The sequence below is a fragment of the Apus apus genome, chromosome 2, assembly GCF_020740795.1.
Source record: "Apus apus isolate bApuApu2 chromosome 2, bApuApu2.pri.cur, whole genome shotgun sequence".
Taxonomy (NCBI): domain Eukaryota; kingdom Metazoa; phylum Chordata; class Aves; order Apodiformes; family Apodidae; genus Apus; species Apus apus.
Genome location: NC_067283.1, coordinates 84,056,654 through 84,076,069, shown reverse-complemented (window position 1 = coordinate 84,076,069; position 19,416 = coordinate 84,056,654). Strand labels below are relative to the sequence as shown.

Sequence of the window (19,416 nt, the reverse complement as noted above, 5' to 3'; positions counted from 1 at the left end):
AGTGCCAGGAGGATGGACCTACCTGGTGTGGAGGATGTGCAGGAGGGATAGGACAGGTGTACCTACCACGCTGAAGAAACAAAGATGGTCACATCATCCCCAGCACCAAAAATACAGAAATACATACACACGTATGTATTTGTATCTTTCTTTAAGCCACGTTCATACATCAGCTTTTATGGGCATATGCTTTGTGTGTGTAATTGTACATGTTTAGGTGTGTAGACGTATGGAAGCTAAATACATATACACAGACGCAGTTAAGTGCAGTCACGCCCCTCCTCGTGACCACACAGTTTTTATCTCTCTGCATTACATACGCGCTATACACACGTGCCTACCAAACCCCAAGTGTGACGATATAGATCACTTCCTAGCCGTGTGAGCGACAACACACGCACACACACGTGGACACGGACGGCACCTCCCCACGCACCCACGGCTGCTTCCCGGGCTGCCCGCAACCCACCGCCCGCCCCGAGGCTTGGCTGCCCCTCGCCGCCGCTCCGCGCTCCCCGCGCTCCCCGCACGGCCCGCGGTGCCGCAGCGCGGGGCGGAGCGGAGCGGAGCGGGACGGCGCGGCCGGGCGGCGGCGCTGCTGCTGCTGCTGCTGCTGCGGTGCGGGCCCCGCCGCCCGCCGCCCCGCCCCCGCCCCGCCGAGGCCCGCAGCAGCGGCGGGGCCGCCAGGCGCGGAGGCAGCGCGGGGGGCGCGGCGGGGGCTGCGGCAGGGCTGCCCCCAGCGGCCCCTCTCCCCCCCGCCGAACAAAGGGGCGGAGGACGCTCCGCCGCTGCGGGAGGGCGCGAAGGCCGGGGCTGCCGCTGCCGGGCTCTCCCCCTGCCCGGCTCTCCCCCTCCCCATCCCGGGGGGAGGCGCCGCGCCCGGCGCGGGGACCGGCCCGCCGGGGAGCCGCCGGGGATTGGCTCGGCGGGCTGCGGGCCGAAGGTGCTGGGGGAAGCCATCTGCAGCGCAGGCGGTTTCGCCCGCTGGCTGGGGGGAGGGCGGCTTTCCCTCGCCGGTGCTTCGGGTAGGGTTTTCTTCTTCTTTGTTTTTTTTTTTTTGTTTTTCTTTTTTTTGGTTGTGGTGGTTTTTTTTCCACCCCCCCCCCTTTCCCTTTTTTTTTACGGGACCATGGGCACGGCAGCGGGGCCGTGATGTCCCCGGGAGCAGCCCCACTGGTGCGATGCTGCCCGCAGCTGCCCTAGCGAGGGGAGGCGTTTGAGCGGCGGCCGTGGCCGCACACCCTCCCCGCGGCAGCCCCGCCGCCGCCGGTCTCTCCCCGCCACCCGCGCCCCGGGCGCCCACACCGGCGGGAGAGGGGCCTCGCCGCCCGACCAGCGCCGCCTCCCCTTTCTACACCCCCCCCCCCCCCCACCCCGCCCTGAGCAGCAAATCCGCCGAGCGGGGCTTTAAATTAATAAACCCCTACTCAACCCATAAAGGCGAGAGGGAGGGAGCCAGAGCCGCGCACAACATGGCCACTCTGCTGCGGAAAATCGGGCTGATCCGGCTGCACAACCGGGACACAGAGGACCCCAAGCACCACCACCACCGCAGCAGCCAGCAGGGCTCCTCGCTCAGGGGCAGAGGCAACCAGAAGAACAGCAACAACAAGCCGCAGCCGCAGGGTCCCCTCGGGGGCGGCGGCGGCGGCGGCTGCAGCAGCAGCAGCAGCGAGAGCAGCCCCGGGGGCCACAAGAACAAGAAGGCGCCGGAGCTCGCCAAGCAGCCCCCCCAGCCGCGCTCGGGCGGCGGCAGGGAGAAGCCGCGGGAGGCGGCCAGGGAGCCCGGCGCCGGCAAGGAGGCAGCGCAGCGCCCCGGCCCCGGCTCCGGATCCGGCTGCGGGTCGGGGCCGGCGCCGCTGGTGCCGCTGCCGTCGGGGTCGGGGCCGCTGGCGCCCGTGGGCCGGCAGCAGCACTGCACGCAGGTGCGGACCCGGCGGCTGATGAAGGAGCTGCAGGACATCGCGCGGCTCAGCGACCGCTTCATCTCGGTGGAGCTGGTCGACGAGAGCCTCTTCGACTGGAACGTGAAGCTGCACCAGGTGGACAAGGACTCGGTGCTGTGGCAGGACATGAAGGAGACCAACACAGAGTACATCCTGCTCAACCTCACCTTCCCCGACAACTTCCCCTTCTCGCCGCCCTTCATGAGGGTGCTTAGCCCCCGCCTGGAGAACGGCTACGTCCTCGACGGCGGAGCCATCTGCATGGAGCTGCTCACCCCCCGCGGCTGGTCCAGTGCCTACACCGTGGAGGCCGTGATGAGGCAGTTCGCCGCCAGCCTGGTCAAGGGGCAGGTAAGGGGCCGTGGGCTCTGGCTCAGCCTGCGTGTGGCGGGGATGCGTGTGTTCGTGCCATGGGATCCCCAAAGGGCAGCGGGTCGGGGCCTGCCTGTGGATGACCTTGGCCAGGCCTGGGTGACAGAGCTCCTGCGAGGACCTGGCATCACTGGTGGGAAGGAGGCAGGGACACAGGTGTTTGTTGTTTGGTTTTTTTTCTCTGGGGTCTCTTCTCAGGCGGGTGCAGTGGAGGTACGGGGCAGCTTGGAGGGCCACATGCACCCATGGTGTCCTGCCTGTCTTTTTTCCCTGTGCTTGTCCCTGCTGCGTGTGGCACCAGGATGTCATGCCCGTTGCCCCCGAGGGGCACCTCCCTCGCCCCAAAGCAAAAGGGGCTTTCGAGGCTCCGGTGAGGTTTGGAATTCGTAACTGGGAGTCCTCCACCTCCTGCCCTTCCCCAACCAGTCGGCCATGCTGGCTGCTCTCCTTCGGGAAGTGCTGCCGCTGGCGTCGGGCGCGACGCTGGAGCTGCTGCCCCAGGTCTTTGTCTGGTGCTGTCCTGCACAGCATCCCCCGGGGGTGCGGAGCGGGCGGCCCCGCGCTTGGGGCAGAGACGTGGCGCGGGGTCACACCTGGAATTGCTGCCGGCAAAGTCGCCCCGGTTCAAAATCTCCCTGCCTGAAGGGAGCAAGTAGTTTCGGGTACGAACTGCAGTTGCAGCAGCCAGACGGCTCCTGCCAGCTCTCCTCTCCCGGCAGATCCCGGGTGGAGGATCTCGTCCGAGCTGGATCAGTGTGTTTTATGCTATTTATTTTTTTTTTCCTTTGTCCTGCAAAATATCCTGAGAAGTATTCCATAAGCCTTTATTAATAAATGGGTAAATACTGCTGGTGAAGCTGGTATCCAGTCCTTCGTTGTGGCTGTTGTAGTGGGCACCATACACATGGTTCTGACAGGGACGTTTTCCTACTCACTTCATGAATGCCCTTGAGCCCAGGGGACATGCACAGCTCCACATCAGTCAGTAAATGATGCTGAGTAACCTCTTGAACTCATATCTTGGGGAGGACAGGGGAAAGAGTAAATAATAGCATGTTTTTCATTTGCTTAAAAATGAGGTTTCTCCTCTTTGCCTCTACGGAGCTGCTTGCGTGAGCAGAAATAAAGGCTTGGCTTCTTTTAGAACTGCAAATTAATTTTGATTATTTAATTAACTCTTTTGTAAGTGGCCTTTCCTCTTTTTTCTCTGTTTGATTTTGGCCTACTGCTCCTTTTTTTAATTAGATAGTATTTTTCTCTGCCTTCCATTTGAAGAGGTCAGGTTTCCCAGGTCACCTTGGAATATAAAAAACATCGACCAGAAAAAAAAAAAAGTCTTAATTTACATCGAGCCTGGGGTGTGTTAAAGTTCTGTAGCTACTCTTACCAGGTGTCACTGTTTTTTAACCCATCTCTTTTTATAGAGATTATAGTTATAATTTTAAACAAGGATTTAGAAGGACAATGCTACATTATCTCTTTTTTTTCTTTTTTTTTAAATTCAGCACCTTTCTGCTGTATTGAATGTTGCATGTAAAAAGTTAAATTAAGATATACTGGCTTATAAAATGGCCCAGTGAAGAAAAGCACTGAATTGTTTTATTAGTAATAAATTATTATCATAATATTAAACTATATAATCTGACAATTTTCTTCCCTAAACCACTTCCCAGATTCCCAGAAAGCAGTAGTAATTTCTGATAACAGAGAATATTTGTTGCTAATAAACACACATTTCAAATGCAAGAGTTTCAGTAATATTCTTCCAGAAGTTTAGGGAGTTAATTATAAAAAATGGGAATGGTTGTGGGACTGGAAAAAAGAAAGGCAGAAATAAATTGCCGCCAGTGACTTAGTAGTTAAATAGGTGTAACATTCACATTTTGGCATCTTGGATTGTTCATTCCAAGTGGGAAGGTTAATAGGAGGCGCTGACAATGAATTTAATTTGTGGGTTACAGAAGAGCAGCCCGTGATGTGCTGCCAGCCTGCTGTCATAGCCGGGCTCCGTGTCACCAGAGCCACGTTGCTGTCATCGTACACCCCTCCTTATGTAACCCCGGCTCCCTTGCATAATGGCGCTGATGGCACAGCAGGCACTCCCACACCCCCGGGCACTTTCCATGCTACAGGTAACCTGCTTTTGACCGTAATTTTTAAAAAGACAAATGAAAATAGAGCTGCTGAAATGTTGAGAGCTGAGGCGCTGTGTTCCCTGGAGCTGCAGGGCTGGTGTTGGGTAACTCTTGCCATGCTGTGGCTACTCTTGGTGCCTGCGGGGAGCATCCTGAACGGTAGTGGTGGCTAACTCCAGCTTAGTTCTGTGATTTCTGAAAGCAGCCTGCAAACTGCGATTGTGTGGAATATTCAGCATACTTGATATTCATCAGAAAGGCTGGAAGGGCAGGGGCTATTCTCCACCGCTTCCAGTGACCCTGCGTGAGCAAATGGCGGCAGCCAGGAGGCCAGGTGGGAGATGGGGCCCTGCTGGTGCCAGTGGGGAAGATGGGACCTTCCAGAGAAATCTCACTGGTTCGCAGCGTCATGATTGAGGGTGAAATCGTGATGAAGACTTGAGCTGGTGACGCATCTGACAGCATGCCTCGCCAGCGCGGGCGCCAGCGTGAGTAGGCAGGGCTGAGCTTCCCGCCAGCGCACCCTTCCCCTTTTGGCAGCTTGTGTGATAAAACCGAGGTGGCTGATTCAATTCAGCATTTCTCATCAGTCTCGTTTTTCTGAGCTAGCTGGAACTCTTCGTCTCTCTGCTCATTCTTCAGAGAGACACACAGCACTTCTGTTGTTCTGTCAGAGCTAATAGTAACCTGTGAACATACATACCCTTTTTCTTTTATGATGTGATCAAATAGCAGACTAACACTGGAAATACGTTTTCGGAAAATCAAGACTCTTGCCAAATTCAGATTTTTTTAAATAGATTTCACAGACCTTTTAGCAGAGTAAAGGAAAATTGAGATAAGTCATCCTGACATCTCACAGGTGAACATTTGACTTGAGTTAGATCCACAAGGAGTCACAAGTGTGCAACACAGAAATTAGGTGGTAGTATTTTTCCATTACGTTTCCAAATTGCCTTTGTATGGAGAGAAATGTGGGTCCAGGTTCCTAAACCTGAACATGTCCTCCAGGGACTGAATTTTAAAGTGGGGTGGCTGTTTTTTCAGATTTCACTAAGCAGGAACCATATGCCTCCCGTGACATTACTTGAGATGCCTTACGGGATGCATACTCCTGCCTCCTGTGATGAATCTAGTATTGTAGTTTTAAGTGCTTTTAGTTTAAATGTGTAAAATGGAAAAGAGACAATTTCTGTCTGAATGAAACAATTCAACAGTCCCAAACTACACTTCCCCCCCCCGCCCTGAGTTTTCAAGGGAAAAAAACGTTAATTAACAAACAAGTTGGGGTTTGTTTGGTTGGTCGCTTCAGCTGTTCAGCTGAGAAAATCAATTATTCACACAGCTCTAGTCAGTATCTTGAGGGGAATTCTCAGTACATCAAAGGCCTAAGACTGTTTATCTGTCTGGGATCCAGAATCTTACTTTAAAAAACTTGGTGTTGTCCTTAGCTCAACTGTAGCCTTGGTTTTGAGAGGATAACTTTGTCCTTGCTTCCTGCAGAGTCAGCTGCTCGCTGGCTCCCATCACCAGGGCGAAAGCTCAGCCCTGCCGAACCGGCACAATGGTGGCTGTGAGCAGGAGCTGGGGTGTCAGCCAAGAAGGTGGAGTGATGCTAACAAAGTCATGTAAATACCAGTTGTTTGTTGTCCTGGAGGCAACTGTTCCACATGCCTGTCTAGGCAGAGCCGCCTGTGTCTGTCTTTCTGTCCAGGCTGTGGGAGTGGCCTTTTGAGCATTACTCTTTCTTAGCAGCACCCTTTAAAACAGTTTATTGGTAATTTAAGAGATGGATTTAAAAACTAGTCTGTCACTCTCTGCTTCCTGATAACAGTGTCATTGTCACAGTAACATTAATAACTGAAGGAAGGAAGGGGGGAAAGGACAAGTCATAGGAGAGTGATGAAAAAGCAGGAAGTACATCATGGCTCTCCTCAAGTAACAGACAGGCTTGAGACCAGTGCCCGTGTTCCCAGGAGGAATCATTCATCTCTTAGAAAACACTGCAGGTGATGCAGTCCCAAATGAAAAGGAGCAGACTTTGTCCAAAAGTGGAAAAGGATTTTTTGTCCTCTAATAGACGTATTGCTGCTCATGGTAATGATTTCATGCTGGCTTGGTGGAAATTTAAGAGAAGAGAGAGCTATATATGCCAATGCCCAAATAAGGCATCAGGGATTATTTTTTATTGAGAATTACTAACACAGCTGCACCTGATGTCTTGGGGACTTGCAGTAATCTTGACCAGCAGCCTTGTCCTCCTTTTTATGAGTCCCTTCTTCATGCTGTTGGAGGCTGGGCCAGGACTGCCCGCCAGCGGCAGCTCTCATGTAACTGACAACTCTTCAGATTGTGTGTTCTTCATTTTGAGGAACACACTCCCTTATTCTTCCAGTGAATAGAAGAAGGATAAAAATTTTGCCAGGTGATACTGAAATAGGAATGGGGAGCCGCTACTTACTCGTATTCTTGCCATGATGGGCTTCTGTGTAATGGTTTAAATCAAAACCTAAACATAATTTGCAACTAAGACTTCATTTTCTATAGGAAGTTTTTCTGAATTCAAATATAAATTTTTGCTATATAGTACTTTCATCCTTTGTATTGTAATACTATAAATACGCCAGTGGAATCCCATTAGTTTGCTTCAAGAGGTGCATGCCTTGTATGACCGTTACATTGATTTATCTTTCCATTTAAAAAATGCAAGTATCCCATCTGACTTCTGCCAGATAGAAAAAGAAGAAATGGTCTTCTCTATGAGAGACAGATACAGAAGGTAGCCGTTAATCATAGTCTAAACTACTCTCTCTTCATCCTTTCAAATGAAAGTATGAGTGAGCAGATAGCAGATGGGACTTGCGTGGTGTCCAGGAGGTCAGCAGACTCCAGGTCTTTCAAATACGTATAACTGAAATTAATTGCAAATCCATGGGTTTTCATACTCCAGATGCTGGGTTTGAGGGCTGCAGCCCATTAATAAATCAGCTAATCTCAAAGGCTGCAGAAATGTATTGAGAACACAGTGGTGTCTGAATTACTTGGAGCCATTGTATCATATTAGGGCCTTTAAAAATAAAAGTGGCTTGCATTTTTGCTTTCAGTTTTAGTTGCCTGAGTAAATGATGCCAGTTATCATCAAGGGAAGAAATGTTTTTGTAGGTCTGTGTTTGAAAAGCACATCAACTCATATACAAAGACTACAGACAAAGAATATATTATGGAGCTTGTTCCCCTGAAAAGCTGTAAATGCTGGGCCAAGGAGGTAACAAAGAATATTGTTTAGCTGCAGAGGAAAATCAGATATATAGGCCTTCTAACATTTCTCTTTTATTGCAATTGAGAAACTGAGGATTTTCAAGCTGAAGTTTTAAGTGGGAGCATATATATTCACTAAGTTGAGATGCTGGGACTGATGAATGGGCTGGGAAAAACATTGTTCATGTGTACTCTGATATATTGCTGTTCTGACTATCCACTATTATTATGCAAATAAATTCTTCTGAGAGGAATGAAGACACAGGGATTCCAGCCCATTGAAGTAGGAGGCTGTTTTAATTATTTTAAAAAGCAAGGGGAACATAATATCCATTTTACCTCTTCAAGGAGAATTTTAAAATGCTTTCAGCTATCATCCTTACTGTTAAAATCATAATCAAATAAGCTAAATTGCTAAATTGAAACAAACTGCTTATTTTAAACATGCTTTTATGCCAGACAGAAATAATTCTTTCTGGCAATACTTGACTGATCTCCTAAATAAGACTTTAAAAGAGTTGCCACTTTGGATCGCAAGAAAATAAAATTTCCTCAGAAGAGCAAGATTCTTCTAGCCTGAATTATAAAAGAAGTCCTCGTTTTCTTCTTTGGGTGTTCAGATAGAACTGTGTAGCATTTTGGTGTTTTGTCAGGTACTTTGTTGAATAATTATATTTTTTCAAATGCATAAAGCCTGGAGGAGTAACCTGAATAACACACTTTCTTTTCTGAGGAAGATTTACCCTTCCCTATACAGACTAGCCTTGAAAATATGCAGATTTCTTAGCATCTACACGATGCCCAGGGATTTCCCTGCATGACCAGAGACTTCAGATGAAATATTTGTAACTCCACAGTAATCCTGGCCCTTGTATCATGGGAGTCTCAGTGCCAGGTGTGACCCAAGGCTTGTCCCCTGAGTGGGAATCTGCTCTCACAGAGTGGAACGTTGCTTAAGTAATGTAATATTAGCTGCATTTCTTTTCCCATCTAAGCTCCTTTGGGCTGATGAGAGTCAGTGAAGATCTTCTCTTTTCCTTGACATACTCAGTCCTTCACATGCAATCTCCAGTTCACAAATTACCTTTTCCTGCATCTGGCAAAATGGTAATGCTGATATCAGGCATGAAGGAGGATGGAAGGATTTCCAGGTGCAATTACTCCGTGGTTAAACAGGGAGAACTTAAGGAGCTACAGTGATTATGCTGTCTGAATGGCTCAAAATATATTTTAAATTTAATGTGCACAGGATCCATTTGTCTTTCTTGTCAACGGAATACCAGTTTTCTGTTGAATATCATTGTAGTTTTTGAAAGCATGTGGCTTGGGGCTGGTCTGACACCTGGTTCAGTCCTGCTCCACAGAGTAATTTCTGGAGGGTGCTGAGCACTCCACAGTGTCAGTCTTTAACTCTTGACTGGAAACAGTGGCAATTGAATAGATCCTGGAAGTTGCAGGACAAGGAGCATGGGAAGGTGATGGTATTGTTATCTAAACTGGCTGGCAGTAAAACAAACCAGCACTGCACTGGGAATTGAGAAGGTGTAAGCTGGGGAGAAACAAAGGTGTGCTTTGATGAAAATGAATTTGCAGTCCCTATTGGTCTGCCTGAAACAGGATGGAGTAGACAGTCTGATTTGCTTTATTCTAGTTAAAAGCCAAACTGAGGTACATCAGGTGTGCCTGTCCTCAGCCATGTGTGGCACACCTTGTGCCCATTCAGTCTGTCCTTGGAAAATGCCTTTTTATTGGCTTCATTATTTTGCTACACGTTGTTAATATTTATGATCTTTGATTTAAACCTCTTCTGCACAGGCTATCCAGAACCCCTGGAACTTCTGCAGTGTCTCCTTGATAGAATTACAAATCAGTCACAAGCCCAAATCTGCATTCAAAGATTAGTGAAAACAAACCAGAGGAAGCAAGAGTAAGCCTGTGCTACAAAACGGCCTGGAGCTCAGATGCTTCTCATAGCCAGGTGTTACGAGCTGTGGAATGACTAGATACTTCTCCTGTTTCTAGGTTTGTGTTACAAATGGTCAGAAACCTCCAGCTGCAGTAAGAAGTGCAGGGCTTATTTCCGTAATCCATGCCGATAAAAAAACCTAAAGCATCACAAAGCTGAGGGAATTGATGTTACTAATTTTTCACATTTCCTGTGAATTCCTATAAATAGAAATTTGACAATATTATCTCTATTAAAATATGCCTAGAATTGAAATGTTCTATAATTATTGTGAGGGGGAGGGTATTACACAGTTAGAGCACTTAGGCTGAGGAAAGGTAATCTGAGTTTGACTTCCAGTTTTTGCCACTGACTTAAGGTGCAGTCATGGGCAAGTCATATAACTTCACTCTATTCCTCTTTCCCACCTGTGAAGTACAGATAATCCTCTTTACAAAGCTCATTTGAGGATACATACATAAAACACTCAGAGATAGGGGCTTCATAGATATCCATGTGCATCAGTACAATACATGTCATAGTCAAGAGACTGACAAATTTGTGAAAGTGTGCAGGGGAAAAAGCACAACAGCTTGTGACTCTAAACTTTGCAGATTTGGTCTTAGCTCGATGAATGTTTCCAGAGGTAGTTTGCTTTTTACACCGGGTTTTTGGTTTTTTTTGTCACGGTGAAACTTTGGGAAATGTGAAAATAGATGACACCGTTTGACTCAGGTCCGACAACAATGCTCTCAATCCCCTCCCCCTCCTACCCAGGTAGGGAAGAAGAGAGAGAAAAAGAGAGAGCCTTGGGCTGGATTGAAAACTAAACTACACAGATTTAATGAAATACTAATGATATAAGAAAATATATACAATTATATACAGATATGTTCAGGTATGTGCAAGAGCCTCTCGCCTCCCCCCACCCCCAGCAACTCCCACCACACTCCCCTGAGCTGGAACAGTCCCGAGGAATCCCGGAGCTGCTGCTGGAGGAAGCGGAGAGTGATGAGGGTCAGGAGAGCTCGAGCCTGGGGGTCGACGGTGCTGGATGGACGGAGTCCTCCCCGGACACCGGCCATGGACGGAAGAGAAGGGAAGAAGAAGGAAGGAAGTTGTCTTCTGTGATCTCTGACCTTCCTCTGAGCTTACATAGATATATGGAATGGAATATCTCTGGCCAGTTTTGCTGTCTGTCTAACTCAGCCTCCTACGGGGGGGTCACAGATCTCCCAGTCGTGTCTGAGCCAGCAGAGCGAAGGTGCGACCTTGAAGACCCAGCAGTTAGAAAAACATTCCAATGTCTTATCAGCCTAGCTAGAACAGAATGTTGCTAGTTAAAAGAAAGCTCACTGAAGGAAAAAAAAATATCAGTAAAAAGGAAAATTGGCTTCATCCTGGCTCAAACCAGGACAATAGACCTAGTTGTCTAGGTTGTGGCTCCTTCACCTTTACAGCCTGTCATTAAGGATGGTTTGCTTTGCTCTGGTTGGCTTTACACCCGTGGCTGTGTTTAACTTGAGAAACTTCAGGTTGCTGTTGTGGAGCACCTGTGGGCTGATGCAAAGAGGGGCTGTCATGCTCCCAGCCTTTTCGCCTAGACTCAGCCTTAATAACCATGGTGGTACCTGGTTCCACAAAGAGGTAGTCCAGGGAGCCTCCGTGGAAATATCAGTGGAAGATTGACAGAGACAATGACCCTTCGTCATCTAGCCTTGCAGGTGCCCATTTGTTGGCAAGGGACAGGGACCATCTCTTTAATGTAAACCCACCATGTTGTAAGATGGCATCTTTGGCCCTGGAGGTTCTAGAGGCACCTTCCAAGAATGTGGACGGGCTGTCAAAATGTTCTTGCTCTTTAGCCAATGCAGGAAGGGAATTTCTTTATTTAGGGAAAGGTGAGGAAGAGGAGCGTGGTGCTGTGTAGTTGTCAAACAGGGACTGGGGCTGTAAGTATTCCTGTCGATTAGGAGTTACTTGCACCAGGCTGCACACAGATGGGTGAACGTTAATAATGACTCAGCTGGAACTCAGATTTCTTTTTTCCTGGACAAAGAACAGTCACACTTCCAGAAGGAGCAATTTATAGGGTGCTTTAAAGCCAGAACTTGCTGAGTTTTCCTTTCTTTGTATGGATTATTCGTAAAAAGGAGACCAAAAAAGGCGTGGAAATACTGCTTCAGAAATTACACATTTGCAGGAAAACATCCTATTTTTAATTCATTTGTGCTGCAACATTAACAGTATTTGTCTGCATCATTTTCTATACTGCTTTGTTTAAGCTATAGCTAATAATTATATACAGTGCAATATAAATTGTGTGCAGTTTTTGAGACATAATTAACTGCCTCATCAGTACATGAAGGAAAAAAAAATACAAACCATGTAATTGGGGAGGAGAGATTGTGCATATTGTGCTCTAGCAATGATGTTGTGACACATTGCAATCATTGCACTGAGAGCATGACAGTAGCTTACTTTAGTGTTGCTCTGCTTTTGAATGCTTCCCTAAAGCCAGTGGAAATATTTTTCTCTGAAAATTGGTGTTAGTATTCCAGAATAAGACTGGTTCAGTCTTAAGCAGTGTATTCCTCTGTTACTTATCAGAAAATATTTTAGTATTTTTGCATAATCTGCGGCTTTGAGCAGTTGAGGCCCAAATCACTGGTACGTTAGTGAAACAGGTCATGTACTGGAGACTCATAGTGTGCTCCAGCTCTTAGAAAATACATAGGTTTTGCATCATCCATGAAGAAGCCTGCAACAGGCTTGGAAAATCATAAGATCATAGAATGGTTTGAGTCATCTAGTTCTAACCCCTATATGGGTATATCCTTGTGGGTGTCCTTCCTGTCCTTGAAGGGATCACCACAGGTGCAGTGTGTGTGGCACAGTGACTTCCTACAGCCTTTTGTGCACCTTTTTAAACCTGTGGTTGTTTTCAGTCTCTTGGCATTTACCTAGAAGTGAGTCACCAGAGCCTGCTGTAGAGATCTCTTGAGAGATGAAAGAACAAAATGAAATTGTACCCAAACACCCTTATGCTCAGCCACATTTAGCCCCATGTGCAGAAGGCAGGTATGATTTTCCCTTGGAAGACCAGCCTTGAATTATTTGCATATCCAGGATTAATGAAAGGAATGCAGGGCTGAAGAGTTCATGTTAAGACCAGTGCTAACAATGTGAAAGCTTGCCTGCTCGTGAGCCTGTTAGCTGTGTGTTGTTTGCAATGAATACAACTTTTTGTTAAACAATCCAGGAAAAATAGTTCATCTGTGCCTGAAGCGTGTGTTGTGGCATCTCAGAGATATGTAGCACAGGGCTTTAGGCTGTTTCCAGAATAACCTCAGTCCTGTAGGGGCTCATGGCTATGTACAATAAATCTGAAAATCTGAGACCTAGTAACACAGAGACTTGAATCAAGAGAGGACTGAACACAACCTCGAAGGATTCGGGGCCCAGCTACACAGTGCCACAGCTAACCTTTGGCAGCTCAGCTCCAGCTAAGTCAGACTTAAAAGACCTGCAGAGGTCCCTTCTCCAGCCATCACTTGTGATGGTATGATCCTATGAAAGGCCAGTCACCGTTATGTAGTCCTGTCCCTCCAGGTAGGACATGGAAGCACACCTATCACTGTGTGCTATGTCAAAACTGTTGGGTTTTGGTCTGGGAGCTACTACAGCTGGTTTGATGAGGGAGATAAATCTCTTCCTTGCTGCCTTGAGGCCATCTTGATTCTAGAAATAAATGTCAGGACTGATTTTCAGGACACACAGGCCAGATGTAGGCAGATAGATGTGTGATTGTACTGGGATTACAGGGCTAAAGAGCTTCAGGCTTCATATTTGGTACCTCAGTCCAGGACTTAACTCTGACTTCAGACCACTTTGTGATGTGTTGTTGAGGAATAAAAGATATGGCACATTGCTGATAACTATGCTGAAGGACATTAAAGAGCTACTAGATGCAGAGATGGATATTGCCGAGGATGCGCTTCAGTGTCACATGGTGTTCTCAAGGGGAGACCATGCTGATGTATTCATGACTGGAAATACATGGAGACTATTACAGCATCACTGAGAAGTAGAAAACGTTCCAGATTTGCTCCCAGTGCTCAGTAAATGTGGGTGCCAGATCGCATGTGAGATTGACCTCAGGTGTTCTGCTGAATATGGCAGGACGGAGCAGTCCCTCTGTATGGCCAGGGTCCTGAGAACGCCTCCCTGCAGCAGCCTGTGCTCCTGGAGGTTTTTCTGCTCACCATTATCAGGGTTCTAGAGTGGATCCTTACCATGTGTTTGTTCAAGCTCAGTAGTTTGGGTGGGAGTAGGTAAGTGGCACACAATTGCTCACTCGGCACAGTAGGAGCACAAGCCAGTGAGGAGGCTGAGTGCAGCACATGAGCCCTGCATTTCAGCGTGGCTGTGTAAACCACTTAGATGCTGTGGCATTGCTTTCACCTTTCATGTTTCTAGCTTGTTAAAATTATATCTTTATAAGTACATGAAGTCACAGCAGATGGCAAAGTCTGGAATGTTCTCCTCAGCTCTTTATTTTAATTAGGTTTCCAGCTATCCCTTTATGTAAAGTGCTCTGTGAGTGTCTGAAAGTATTGCAAGTTTTTAAATAAGCTCCTGGTTGTGACTTTTCAGAGCTAAAGTCAACTTTACTACCTCTATGAAATACTTTCTTCCGTTTTCTCTGTTGTTCTTAAGCTTTTGTGGAATGTTTTGATCTTGTTGTTTGTTTTGTTTTGTTTTTATTTGGTGCTGGACACGTCAAAACATTGACCCTGCAAATGATCTGTATTCCTTACCGGGGCAGTAGTGACTGGTTTAGTGCATGGTTTAGAGACTGGTCAAAGTGCAGTTGCACACATGCAGCTGTGGCCAGCACGGTATTTACATACTGTATTTCCCATATTTATCATATTAACAGAATGCAGCTGCTCATAGTCTCCTGACCAGAGTGCCTGTTTAAGTAGCAGTCTGAAAATAAACTGTAGTTAGAGCTGCTAATGGTACCTGTTAAAATGTTTGACACTTATAATTGTGTCCAAATGCCATTTTTTAGTTAAACTTCAGAAGAGTTTTGTGGGAACCGTAAAAACCTAAAAAATACTAAGACAGTAGATAACCACCCGAGTATAGACTCAGAAGCACCTGAACTGTGTTGAGTTCTTTCTTTTTAGCTCAGGTTTACTCGAGGCACCAAAAAGAGAAACTTTCAGTCCACGAGGTTAAATTTTATCCAAATTATAATTACCTGGCAGGATATTGATTAATAAGAGACAGTGCTAACCATGCCACCCATAGTTTCTGTATAAATATAGAAATACATGGACTTCAGTGGGGTATAATTAGCTGCTCCTTGATAATATGGTTTACATCCAACCTGCATGTGGCACCAAAATGCATTTTATAAGTGGATTTAATGATCTGTTACATTAGTAACAAGGAAGTATGAGAAGAAACACGGAGAATGATGCTCATTTCACCTGCTGTGGCTCCAGGAATATTTTAGATGATGTGATGATATTTACTGCATTATTGCAACACCAAAGAGTTCTTACTTCCCTTGTTTGAAAGCAGTAAGTAGCTGACACTGAGCATGAGAGACAGCTGATCTCAAGGCAAAGATCCTGTTTCTAGATTAATACTTTGATAAAGCTGTGGAAGACACGGATCATACTGTGCTAGGTGCTATGCACACCGTTCAGAAGGTATCAAATCCTTAAAAGATAAAAAATCCTATGTATAAGACAACAGATGGCAAACAGATCATATGCAGAAATTAAGTTGTACTGTAAGTTTTTATTTACTTTCAAAAGTGTTTAACTGGTGAGGTTTTGAGGACAGCATTTCCTGTGCTGATTTCATCCTCCGTTGCACTTTGCTTCATCTTTTCCTGTGTTTCCTTAAGTATGCTTCCAGCAAAAGCTCAGATTAGGAAGAAAAGATGAAACATGTTTTGTAACAACAAAACTACTTATGTAGGATATGTGAGAGAATTAGTCATTGAAATTTTAAAAATGTATTACCCAGTTTTATTTAACCATTGCTTTTGTCACAACTAAAAAGGAATATTTTCTAAGAAAATGTATTAGTGGGGTTAAATCGAGTACCATTCAGATCATCCTTATTTGGGAAATACTAATTGCCAAATTAGTATGGGGAGGAGGACAATGTCTTGTTGTTTAGTCCATCAAGGGGTATTTAAAGAGGAAATACATCGTATTTGAGTGGCAACTAGGGAGATAGGCGAGGAAAAGCATTGTGAGGTAAAATAACTATTTTTTGTGGAAACCAAATGGGTATAAATTGGCTGTGAATAAATGGACGTGGGAATTAGAGGCTATTCCTAATCTTTAGTTAAGGTAGGCTATGAAAGAGAAGTCAAACTGCACAGAAAAATGACTTATTAAAACAGGAGTAGGAAACAGCTTTTGTATCTTATGTGTCCGTAATTTTATTATAATAGGACCTGTGCTGAACAGAAAGCCATATTGGTGCAATATTGTGACAGCTTTCTAGAACAAAATTATTTGTCCACACTCCAGGGCCATCTTACTCGTTTCAGTCTGTAAAAATAAGTTTGATACTTTGAGGAGAGAGTTTGTTTTCTTTACCCTCCCCTTGCTTTTTTTTTTTTTCCCCTAGATATACCTGATTATTTTCTCAGTATTATTTGTTGCATGTGATTACAAATGACAATTTTCTGTTTGAATTCCAGTTGGGCAGTAAAATATGGGAAGCAAAAGATGCAACTTGATGCATCATTTTGAGCAGAAGAATGGAAAAAGAAATAACATACTTATTTGGTGCTTAATAATTATAACACAGTAATATATTAACACAAAATCATTGGAGTTGGAAGGGACCTCTAGAGATCATCCAGTCCAGCTCCCCTGCTAAAGCAGGATTGCCCAGAGCACATTACACAGGACTGCATCCAGGCTGGTTCTGAGTATCTCCAGAGAAGTTATCTGCTCATAAAATACCAATTATTTTTTTAAAAGCCTTCCAGTGCAGTCTATCAAACAGTTACTAAAATTGTTTTACTTGTGACTTTATTAAACTTTTTTTTTGTAACAAATCCAATAGGTGTAAATACTTTAAATTGCTGTAGAGTGGAATAAATCTGCAGCTATATTTCTTTCTTGTGTCTCTGCTAATTGACATGGATCAATGTGCAAAATAAGGTAAGCTATTAATAACTCAGTAAATGTCTCTGTTGCCAAACAAGGATTTGAAATTACATTCTGCCTTGCATTTAGAGCTAATATTTGATTGTGAAGTAATAAAGATGCAGTATTTTTATATGTGTATATTTGTATTTATGATCAAACTTGTCATGAAGGGGTAATAAATTAGAATTTTTTATGTAGGCTGGAATCAAGTTGGTTTTAAGGTGCTTCTGCCTTTAAGAGACGTCAGGGCTCTTCATTTCTCACAAGTCAAATTAGAAGAAGAAGAAGAAAGGAGTGTGTTTGTGGGATGGATGTAATTTTTAGTGATGCTTTGTGTTGGCAGCAGGGCGTGGGATGTGAGATACGGGTAGCCCTGAGATGTGCTACAGAGAAACACTCTGCTTTTATGATGGTTCTTCAGGGTCATTGACTCCATGATACTCAACCTTGGACTATGTTAAGAGTGTGGCATCGAAATTGGTTTGAAACCTCTTTGCATCTCTCCAGCCCCCAAGCTGGTACCTCAGCACTGCTCACAGCAACCTGCCCCCTTCTCCACCCACAGCCATTCGCCCTGGGGGACCAGAGGGGCTCCATGTTGGGGAGCCCCTTCCTCTCCTGCAGCTTGAAAGGTCAATGGGGGTCTCTTACAAACCCAGAGCTGGTGGGAAGCAGAGCCTTGCTGCTCCCAGGTGCTGTTCCCATGATGTATTGGTATGCTCCTCGCAGCCCTTGTGCTCTGAGGGTTGCACCCCTGAACCCACGGGGTGGGTGTGAAGGTCTGCATGACAGATTTCTTTCTGTGTTGGTTTGCAGGGGTCCCAGTGCAGCAGAGGGGGAGGCGAGCCATGTGGCACGGCTTGCTGCATGCAGGGCGGTGTGCCAGCACGGGGGCTCACTGGGAAGAAGTAGCCCGGCAGATGTTTTTGGGTTTTTTTTTCTCCCTTTACTGCGTGTTATTTTTAATCATCTTTAATAATGTATTTGTCTGCCTCAGTTTGGGAACCCTGAAAGCTTCTTGGCCTGGCGCATTGAAAAGTTAAGCCGTGGCTTCCAGCTGCGTGTACGCGTGTTTAATGAAGGTTTTCTTTTCTGTTTGGTGCAGGGCCGTATCTGCAGAAAAGCTGGCAAATCAAAAAAGTCATTCAGTCGAAAGGAAGCTGAAGCAACATTTAAGAGTTTGGTGAAGACCCATGAAAAATATGGGTGGGTGACCCCGCCTGTCTCTGACGGCTGATGTTAGCAACCTGCACTTATAAAAAATGCTGAACAAAAGTACTGTGACATCTCCTCAGTGCTGTACACCACCCATCCTTTTCTACTTCAGCTTCAGTTACATACCATGAATGTCAAGGAGACATCTAAGTTATTTATGAACAGATGTGTTTACAGAGGGAGAGGAAAAAAAAATTGGTGTGTAGGATTATATTTCAAGACTGGAGAACGGTCATCATTGAAGTCACTTGAGCGGATGCTGAGATTGCGTCATTTGCCCCCATACAGCCCACATTGTCTTCAGCTTCTTTCCATGACAGCAGCACCAAACGGCAGTTCTGAAAAGTCTATCCATTGCTGCTCAGTTCATTTAAATGTAAATGAAACAGTTAATATTTAATAGGGAAGCAGTGCATTGCAAGTACATGTTTGCTGTGCTGTTTTATCTTTGTCTCCTAGCAGGTCAACATAACTTGAAGATTTGTCTTTATGTGGAACTGTGGTCTGCTGTGACTAAATTTAGACCTCATTTGTGCTCTATATATGACCTTGAATTCATAAATGAAACCAGAATTAAAATGCTGAAAGGTCCTAGTGTTGAAAAATTATTAAGTGGAATCACCTGACTGGTTACAGTGTGCTATCTATGCTGATATTGTGATGTGCTGTTCAGAAATAAACCAGTGCAGTCAGCTGAAGGTTAGGTGGTTTTTTTAAACACATCCACACCAGGATTTGGAGTGGTTGGTGGTAGCAGAACCATTATTACTCCACCAGTACCTTCTGCAGTAGCATGTGGCCTGTCAGTTCTTCAAAATGGCAAAACAAATTAATGGAAATGGACAAAGCAACCTTAAAAATTATCTGCTTAATTTTAAAATTATATGACAGAACAGAGTAAAAATTTTCAAAGCAAATGGAACGTGGTTTGTAAGATTATTTGCATGACTGGAATTTTCTTTTTTATTTTCACTCAATAGACATTGTATGTACTTAGAGCCCAGTATCTGAGAAAACCCACTGATGTATATAAATGTCTTATTATTTAATCATTAAAATTTACATTTTCTGGTAAACAACTTGAAAAAAAACTTTCTAAAGGACTCCATAAAAGCTGAAGGTAACGTTTAGAGTGGTATAAGAAAAGCATTAAAAATGTGGATTCAGAATGGAAAATCGTATTGGACACATGCTGAATAAAATCACCAGTATCGTTTCTGTTGCCTCAGGAATTGAATCATTTTATCCCACTTTTGTATTCAAGGTAATGGATTTTCTACTGTGGAATTCGAGGCACCTCATAGATGTATCTGCTGTGGTTATATTTTAATTGAAAGCAGGACGATATCGAT

At 45.3% G+C, this 19,416-nt stretch overlaps 1 protein-coding gene across 1 annotated transcript; it reads left to right on the top strand.

The window, feature by feature from the left end:
- The first annotated feature begins 656 nt into the window (after positions 1-656).
- Positions 657-19,280, top strand: UBE2QL1 (ubiquitin conjugating enzyme E2 Q family like 1). The gene is made up of 3 exons (XM_051610014.1): positions 657-1,025; positions 1,441-2,297; positions 17,955-19,280. The coding sequence occupies exons 2-3, from the start codon at positions 1,473-1,475 to the stop codon at positions 18,084-18,086; spliced, it is 957 nt and encodes a 318-aa protein (XP_051465974.1). The 5' UTR covers positions 657-1,025; positions 1,441-1,472; the 3' UTR covers positions 18,087-19,280.
- Positions 19,281-19,416: the final 136 nt, after the last annotated feature.

Coding starts and splice junctions, on each gene's coding strand:
- UBE2QL1 (XM_051610014.1), top strand. CDS start 1,473: ATGGCCACTCTGCTGCGGAAAATCGGGCTGATCCGGCTGCACAACCGG. Junction 2,298..17,954: donor CCAGCCTGGTCAAGGGGCAG/GTAAGGGGCCGT, acceptor TGTTTGGTGCAG/GGCCGTATCTGCAGAAAAGC.